Below are 10,289 nucleotides of genomic sequence, written 5' to 3'. Positions count from 1 at the left end.
TTTTTTTATATAGATTCGATAAATCCCTGTTCATCCCCTTTTTAAATATTTCATTCGTAAAAAGCAGTATTTGAACGAGCGAGAAACGAAAGGGATATCATATTCGAAAGGTTTCGCGCTCGATGAGGAAATAGTCGAGGAGGAAATTTCGAAGAGGAAGCGTGCGCGTGACGATGAGAAAGAATAACGGAGACAGAGAGAGAGAGAGAGAGAGAGAGGGAAAGATATATATATATATATAAAAGACAGGACGAAAAATAGATAAGAATGTAGGAGATATTGGACGTGGGTCCTGGGCACTTTTGGCACGGTCCTGTTTGACGTCATTGAATGACGTCAATCCCGGGCCCCACCAGGATCCTCTTTCTCTCTCTCTCTCTCTCTCTCTCTCTCTCTCTCTTTCCCTCTCTCTTCTTCTATCTCTCTCTCTCTCTCTCTCTCTCTCCCTCCTTCCCTTTTATACCCCTCTTATACCCCTCGTTGGCCCTCATGTTTCGAAGCACATTTTATCGGTACGATGTAAGAAGACAAGCGTAGCTTGTTACCTTCGTTTCGTCATCCCTCCGCACCCTCAATAATAATAACATCATGTAACGTTAAATGTAATTTAACAGACTAATATATTCTAAGTCTGTATATTATTATTATTATTATTATTATTATTATTATTATTATTAATAATAATATTGCGTTCATTAGAGAAATTGATTTGGCCAATGATTAGTAGAGAAAATTTGTGATGTTTTATCATTTGAACGAGTAATGTTTTTATTTTTATATATATTATAAAAATAGTATAATAGTATATTGTATATATAGTGTAGAGGATTATATAATATTAATTATTAGTATTAATAATTTAATTTAATAGGTTATGATATTTGGATATATAATTACAAAAAAAAAAGAATATTTCTATAGTGTATATTATATAAAAATTAAATATAATAAAATTGTCACAATTATCTTATCTTAGAATAGTATTTCGATATAAAATATGATATAATGGTACAGTATATATATATATATATATATATATATATATATATATATATATATATAGTATATAGTACTGATATGAATTATCAACATTAATTAATATTACACTTTAGATATTATATAATAATGTATAATTGTATAATATTGTATATTTATACATATATATATATATATATATATATATATATATATATATATATACTATTATACAATAAGTAATGTATGTCACTATAATTTTCACTTAACTATACTATTGTTGGCCAACTTCCAATACAATATTATAGTTATGTATCATTATAACGTTAGTTTTATAATATTTAATTTTGATTTTTGATTATGAAGAACGAATTTGTTCATATCTTTAATTTATTCGTTCTATTTATTAACTATGAAGAAATTTTAAGTCGGTTTAAGCTTTGGTGTTGGTTACATAGTAAAAGAAAAAGCGATAGATTATGAGAAAATGAGGTAGAATGAGAGAGAAAGAGAGAAGTCAGCCGTGAAAATATTTTCGAACTTCCGCGGTTTGCGACGTTCGACTGATTTATGAGGCGGGGATGGAATATGCGGAAACGCCGATGGCGGCGGCACTCTTTATTGACATTTGAACGAAACGCGTCGGCGTGCGACAAACTTAAAGCCTTTATCGCTAAGCCGATTAGATTCTAATCTTCCGATATTTTAGTATATATGTGTGTCGATATATCGATCGATAAATCGATTCGATATATCCAATTTAATTGTTTTAATGATTTATATACATACATACATGTTTATTTATGTATATATGTAAATTATTAAATTGTTAAATAAATTATTAAATTAATTTGTATATACGTATATACACATGTATGTACATATAAATTATTATTAAAGAGAGTATATTTCCATTTTGTTATATATATATATATATATATAATCTTTTTTTTGTATATAATTATTTTAATATATGTTTGATTGTATATATTAAAAATTATTATATATATTTTTTTTTATGTATATATTTTTTATATATATTTTATTTTTATTATTTATATCATGATACTATATATATGTATATGTATATATATTTTTTTTCTCTTAATTCAGATCATCAAATTTAGATTTTAATTGAAATTTCGTTGGAATTAGAATTTCATTGAGATATTACGTAGAGATTAAACTTCTTGTTATTGTAAAGTTTATTAACGCTTTGTTAAGAGTTTAGGTAACTTAGGAAGCAGCTGGTTATATTAATTAGGAACAATATTCATTAGAAATCATTTAAAAGAACGTGAACGTTTACAGATAAACGAATATTATAAGAAAATCGTTAAATTCATTGATCGAAAATAATTTAGAATTTCGTTCTAATATAAATTATCGGAATACACGTGTGTGCTCGCATCTGTTAACAATCACGTATAAAAGAAAAAATTATATCGATTATTAATTATATCATATATCATATTATCAAAACTTTGATCGTAAATATTTTAAGGTAATCCAAAATTTCGTTAATAATGAGTTATCACAGAGATAAAACTTATTGTTAATCTTATTAATACTTTATTAAAAGAATATCTATGGATTAGAAAAATGTATACTATATGAATTATATTTAATATATATTATGAATTATATCTAAACGGATATATTTCTCTCTTTTTTTCTTTTCTTTTCTTTTTTTTTTTTTGAACACTTACGAAATAAACAAACATTAAAAGAATATACATGTGTCGTAATATTCATATATATCATAATATTTTATTAGAAGATAATAACAAGTTATCTCTTTCGCGATTAACACAATTTCTCTCGTATTATTATCATCATCATTATTATTATTATAATTATCTCATCATTATTATTATTATTATTATTAGTATTATTATTAATATTAGTATTAGTATTAGTATTAGTATTATTATCATTATTATTATTATTATTATAGTTTATTCCGAATGGAATGCGGTAAAATGGGATGTCATTGACGTCTAAAAATATATTTTGGGTTCCGATTAAAATCGTTACGGCAATTTGGTTAGTCACCGATGCGGCTTCTCCGTAGGTAAATATAGAGAGTATGTTATCCGATATAAATTTGAGTGGTGTAAGTATCTAACGTCGTAAGCTCATTAATATAACACGAATATGAATCTTATTTATGTGATTATACGAATTCTAAGAATTTATAAAGTCTTTTTAAGAATCATATATCAAAGAATTTCTAACGTTGTCTAACGAAGAAGTTCGTCAATCAATATGATTCATGCTCGTATGTATGTAAATTGACTAATTACTTCATAAAATCATTTTAATTTATTATTTCTACGGTGTTTTTTAAATAAGAATGAAACTCATTTTCATTTGTATATATGATAAGAATATCTACTACGTACGTTGATTAATTATACTTCGCAGAAACATAAATCATTGGTTGACTAAACCGTAAAATCATTTTTATTTAATTTGTCGGTCCAATTCAATTTTCTTTTCTTTTTTTTTTCTTTGTTTCGACGTTCATAAGAAAGAAACATTAATTTTATTAATAATTATATGATTGATGATGAAACATTTCTATTGCGATATAGGTAAATACATATATACCTATATCAGTGCCTATATATATATATATATATATATATATATATATATGTATATATGTATGTATATATAATAGACACACGTATATATATGTTTGACGTAGAAAGAAAAAAAATATTTCTTTCATGTGCGTCAATCGGTGCTCATCGATGAGACGTCTCGAAACAATTTGTGTTATCTTTTCATTAGTTTGTTATACATAGAAAGATTAGGGACAAATCAAGAAGAGAAGACCGATAACTGTGACTCCTCGCGAAAGTTATCACTTTTTTTTTATCCTTTTTTTCTTTTCTTTCTATGTTTTCTCTTATTTATATGAGATATTAATTTTTTTTTCTCTCTCTTTTTATCTTTTTTTTTTTTTTAAGTTTCTTCTTTTTTCTTTTTCTTTTAATTTTTTTTAGGTAATAAAGAATTCCGATCAGCGGAAGACAAAAAAAAAAGAAGAAAGAAACAAGTACGAAAAAAAAGGAAAACAAAAAAAAATTGTCAGGAAGAAAATAATGATCGTAGAGTTCAATTTATTTATTTATTTATTTATTTATTTATGCAATGTTGAAATAGTAGAGTAGTATATTTAGTAGTCATACGTTAACGTGCTAGCTACTCGAGTTTCATTAGTTATTCGACACGTAGCATGCAAAAGAAATACCTATGTGTAGAAAAAAATGATTCGTTATCGCGTTATCGTGCGATTTGAAGGATAAACTAATCTCTCTCTCTCTCTCTCTCTCTCTCTCTCTTTCTCTCTCTCTCTCTCTCGTTCGATCGTAACTACAGGATGAACTAAAAGTTCTTAAAGTCATATTAAAAATCAATTGCTTTTTTTACGATCTAATAAAAATCATTTTTCTTTTTTTCTTTTTCTTTTTTGCAGATTGCAAAATTATAATTGTCAAAAGTACAACTATTGTACTGATCTGAAAACGAAACGAAAGGAAAATAAAAGAAGAAGAATAAATTTAGTTTTAAATATAGTCTTAGGATTATTTCGATCGATCCTATATTTATGGATAATAACGGTTAGAATATTAATACGATCAATCCAACTGGTTGTGTTCATTCGGAATATTGTTACGTAGCGATCGTTATGTAGTATTACGTCTAGTACGACATTATAGAGCAATATCACGTGAGAGAAAGAGAGAGAGAGAGAAAGAGAGAGAAGGAGAGGGAAGGAGAAAGAGAGAGAGAGAGAGAGAGAGAGAGACCAACAACGTTCGTGAAAGATGCGATCTTTCGAGGAGTTAGTTCCTGCATGCAACGTAACTTCGGTCGATTTTCTACTACGTTTATAAAAGACGATCGTTGCATATACGTTTTAGCTGCCTACGTTTACCTGAAACTTCCATTATCATCATCATCATCATCATCATCATCATCATCATCGTTGTTATCATCACCATCATCATCATCATCGTTATTATCCTCATCTATTTCTTTTCTTTTCTTTTCTTTTTGTAGTTTTTATTTGTTTTATACTTTTTCTTTTTAAATATATCTTTTCATTTTATCCAATTTCTTTCTTCTTTTTTTTTTTTTTTTTTTGAGTAAGCTATTTCGATACGTCGAGAACTTCGTTATTTGCATTAATTTAGGTGTTGGATAATGAGGAAACAAGTTCCTTTTTTTTTTTTTTTTTTTTTTAATTTTACGTTGAACTTTAATACGAATTACTGTAATATTATTTAAATCGTTAATATTATTTTGGAGAATTTGATCAATCGAATTGAATTATTTACGCGCTCGAACGAAAAGAGCATGAATATCGATTCGTAATTAAAATTTGCAAAATACATCATTCGGGTCAATTTCCAAGTCACGGCTCTGTTTCTTCTTCTTTTTTTCTCTCGTTTCTCCCTTTTTTATTTTCTCTCTCTTCTTTTTTCTTTTCTTTTTTTTTTTTTTCTTTTTTCTTTTGAATTATGTAATCTCTTTACGTACAATGATGTTGCAGTGGGCCTCGAAACCGAGGAGATTATGTTATCGCGAAGAATTTTTATTAATTTTTTTATCGTTACAAAACAAATGAAACGACATTTTAGTAAACATTGACTCTTGTGAATAGAAAAATAAATACGACGACGATGATACCCTAGGGAAATTTATATCGTTCGAACTATACTAACAATTTTCTACTGTGTTGCCACCAACATTCACGGTATAACGAAACAATTGTTCTTTCTTGTTTATTTATATATTCATTTTTTCTTTCTTTCGTTCTTTTTTTTTTTTTTTTTTTTTTTTTTCAAAAAAGAAAAAGAAAAGGAGAAAAGAACAAAGAAGAAAGAAAAAAACAGATCCGTACTATCTCAATTCTCTCTTCTTTTTTTACCGAGGCGATATTTTTTTTTACACTACGGACTATTTTTACGTCGTTAAGGAACGCTGCGTTTTTCTTACGTCGAGCGTGAAGTATTTGCGTAAATAGAGAGTAGATAAGAGGTTTATATAATGGTCGTGGTTTTCCGAAAGTCGTGAGATCGTCATTAGCGAGAGTGTGAAACTTGCGTCGAGGATTCCCGTTTAAAATTACGCAACAAAATTCTCTCTCAGCTTTTAACGACTTGCAAGTTTGCAATTCGAACATAGTTACATAGAGACATGCGACCACGTAAACATGGATATGTTATGTACGTAAGAATGTTTCCAAAATGTCTACTTATCCTTTTTTTTTTTTCTCTCTTTTTTTTTTTATAAAAAAATTATATATAACATACATACATACATACATACATACGTACGTACGTACATACATACATACATATATATATATATATATATGTATACGTGCTCTAGATAGATGGAATAGATAGTTAAATATATAAAATAGAAACGTTGGAAAATTTGATGAAAACGTGGGCGTATGTTCTGTTTCATTCTCTCTTTCTCTCTCTCGCACACACACACACATACACACATACACATATACATATATATACACGTCACACACGGAGTCGTTTAAACCGTTGACGTACTCGCATAAATCCCGAACGACTTCGTGACGTTATCGCGTGGTTTGCGTTCGAACTCAGTGCCCTTTTCCGTTTCTATTACGATTATCCGAAATTTCACGGAATTTTAAACGAAACGTCAGCTTCGTTCGATTATTTCCAGATGAACGATTTATCTACCCCCGCCTCCCCTCCTACATACTTTATTTCTTCCATTATTTCTCAATCTTCTTAGAATCACATTTTAATATTTTTCCTTTCTAAGATTTATCATGGTTACGTATGACGAAAGTCTTGTACGTCATCAAACGAGCGATTAGAAGTTCATGATTCTTTGAATAATTAATTTTATATACGTGTGTGTGCTTGTACATATACACAAAACGTACATTCCTAAAGAAATCCTTCTCTTATATAACTTTCTTCATTTTTGAATATATATTTCTTAAAAAAAAAGAAAGATGTAGAAAAAAGGAGAAAAGGAAAAATGAATAAACAAATAAGTAAATAAATAAATAAATAAATAAATAAATAAATAAATAAATAGAAACAAAAAGAAATAACCATCGTCGATAATGAAACATTTGGACTAAAACTAAGTACTTTTTTTTTAATTGGAATAGAAATATCGGTATCTATTACCGATCGGTCTAATGTTCAGTTTACCTTACTAGAGTTGGATATAGTAGAAACGTTAAACGCTTCTAAACATCGAACGCAAAACTTACTACGTGTGTAAAATCGATTCGCATACGTCGGTCTAATGTTTTCAGTTCCATGAACACGTATTTAGAATTCCAATAGTTGGTATTATAGAATGTTAGTTTACTGTTATCAACCGTTGATAATGTTACTTTACAACGTTCGTTTGAAAATAGAAAATGGTGTTTCCAACAAACAGTTTGGTTTCGTTCGTTTCCTTCTATTTCGATGGAGATAGATATATCATTGAAAATCCTTAGCGGATACGTTCGAATATGAAACACATTACTGCGTTCAAAGTCGAGAGAAGAAAATCGATATTACCCAGGTTCGCCCTGATACACGAGCCCTCGCTCGAATGTTATATTTAGATAGACCCTTGCCCCGTTATCAAGTAGCAAGGTACGACGGCGTTCCTCCGCACAATTGCCTCTGTAAACCGATATTAATGTGGTTAGCGATGCTTCTCGGCAACATACATGTTAAATATCTATCCGTAATATGTCGAACGAGAGATGTATTTTGTCTTAACTGATATATATGTATGTATGTCGTAGGTATTATTGTATATCTACATACACACACACACACGTATATATACATATACATATATGTATGTACGTATGTATATATTTATGCATGTTTGTATATAGGTGTGTTTGTTAGTATATGCGAAAATTCACGATATAAATTTTTAGAATTTTGTTCGAATTTCGGAATATAAATATTTCATTCGAATACGTTAGTTATCATTCTAATTTTTAAACTTAAAATTGTGCGTGAGAGATTCTATCGAAATTTTCATTTTTACGGTTGGAAGGGACATAGCTATGTTTTATAAGGAATAATCCATGATTTTCATTTTCTAGGATGGTTGGGATATAATTATCTTTTCTGCGAAATAATTCGCGAATATATATACCGTGTTGGTCGTAGAGAATCGTACGATTGAAAAATTAAGATTTGATATTAACAATAATTGTACGAGTATACGTTAGAAAAAGTTTTAATATTGTATAAGATTTTAGGGAGATCTTTATTTTAATGGGTGAAAATGATACGGTTATTTTTTCTCACAAAACAAAATTTGAGAAACATCTGTGTTAGATATTTCACGATTTAATATTTAGAATTTTCAATAGATATTGTATTTAAATACGTTAGAGAAAATTCTTATTTCTTGATCTTTAATCCTGTATAAAATTATTTCGAGAATTTTCACTTTTATCCATGGAAGGGACATAGCTACGTTTCCTAGGAAATAATCCATGATTTTCATTTTCTAGAGTGGAAGGCATATAACTGTGTTTTCTAGGAAATAATCCGTAAATATATCCATGTTGCTCGCAGAGAATTTCGTGGTTTAGAAATGAAAATTTGATGTTACTGATAATTATATAAATATATATTAGAGGAAACTTTAATTTCTAATTTGAAATCTTTTATGAGATATTTTCGAGATTTTCATTTGGAAGGTTGGAAGGGATCGATCCTTTCATTTGGTTTTTTTTTTTTCTTCGTAATATCCGAGTTATAAATGTGTTTGTGTGTGTTTGTGTTTGTGCACTCTGGATGGAGATTATATATAAAACGTAATAATTTTTTTTTTGAGTATAAAAAGAGTTATTAAAATGATTTTTAATTTTTTTTCTCTTTATTGCTTTTTTTTCTTTTTTTTTTTATCTCTTTTTTATTTTGAACATTTCGATCGAATGAAAAACATAAATTATTTTATATTCGTTATTACCGTAGATCGAAATAAGTATTTATCTGATCGAATAGGTTTTAGCAATAGTAATCGCGATAAGTCCTAAGTGCAATGCCATTACGAAATACCATTGCATCTGTTTGTCGTTGGTCGAGTGACTCGAATGCTCGAGGAATAACGAGAAAACTTTTATTCGAAAGTAGGATGAGTAAAAATTATGAGATATTTTAACGTTTCTCATAGATTACAAATATATATCCCATCAAAGTTATATGGAAGTGAAAGAATATATTTTATTTATAATCAAAGTATATTATAAATCAATTAAAATTATATATTATATCATAGAAAGTATTATACGTACATATACATGTATGTGTGTATGTATGTGCGCGTAATACTGGATAATTATATTATATAATTCTAATTGATTTATTATATATATATATAATACTATATTATTATGAAGTATACATATCTAGAATTTTATAATCCTCTATAAAATAGTATAATAAATAATAATATAGCATTGAATATATAATAATTTTTATAATTAAAATAGTATACTTATTAAAGAATATAATATATAAACATATTACAGTATAGTCATAGTATAATATAGTATAATAAATATAGTGTAGTATATTACATACATACATAAAAGCATATTAATTTAAATAATAAAAAATATATATATATTTTCAATTGAATACAATTATATAATATTATTAATATGTGTACGTGCATATATTAAATGAATATTACATTAAACAGGATATATATTTATTTCGAAATAGATTAATATACATGTATATATATACACACACACAACATATATATATATATATATGTGTATGTGTATAGTTGAAATAGTTGGAATGAGTTAGGTTCGAAACAATTTTCATGTTCGTGGAATGATTAACGTTACGAGTTTGGCTCGTTTTACGTGTGTTAATAAAGTATGTAATCGATTGATAAGTTTACCAACTTCATTAGTAACGATATCTATGTTAATTAAAGTAATTCACATCTACAACTGCAATCACCATAGTTTTATATAAAATGTAGCCATGTTTTTTATGCCTTAAGATAACTTCTTCGTAGTGGAACTTGCATTTTACAAAATTAACACAAGTTTTTTCATATTCCGCCTGTTCATATTCTCTCTCTCTCTCTCTCTCTCTCTCTCTCTCTCTCTCTCTCTCTCTCTCTCTCTCTCTCTCTCACATTTCCTATCATTTTTTAGTTATCTTTTATTTTCCTTCTTTTTTCTCCTGTTTCGCACGCTCGTTAAAATCGTTTCGAAGAATACCCACGCGTCTATGTAGAAAAATGAAGAA

The 10,289-nt window shown here is 27.7% G+C and overlaps 1 protein-coding gene across 6 annotated transcripts in view; it reads left to right on the top strand.

The window, feature by feature from the left end:
* The window catches only part of LOC122634271, a 113,200-nt gene that overhangs the window by 6,132 nt on the left and 96,779 nt on the right, over positions 1–10,289 (top strand). The window contains exon 1 of one of the 6 annotated variants that reach the window (XM_043823047.1): positions 5,948–6,218. The exons of the other annotated variants lie outside the window; for them this stretch is intronic. Coding sequence (XP_043678982.1) covers positions 6,190–6,218 — 29 coding nt within the window. The 5' untranslated portion in view covers positions 5,948–6,189. Of the gene's footprint in view, positions 1–5,947; positions 6,219–10,289 lie in introns of those variants that run through there. 6 annotated transcript variants of the gene reach the window in all.

The sequence above is a fragment of the Vespula pensylvanica genome, chromosome 14 (assembly GCF_014466175.1).
Source record: "Vespula pensylvanica isolate Volc-1 chromosome 14, ASM1446617v1, whole genome shotgun sequence".
Classification (NCBI taxonomy): Eukaryota; Metazoa; Arthropoda; class Insecta; order Hymenoptera; family Vespidae; genus Vespula; species Vespula pensylvanica.
Note: the sequence above shows the minus strand (reverse complement) of the source record. Positions and strands in the feature narration are given on the sequence as shown.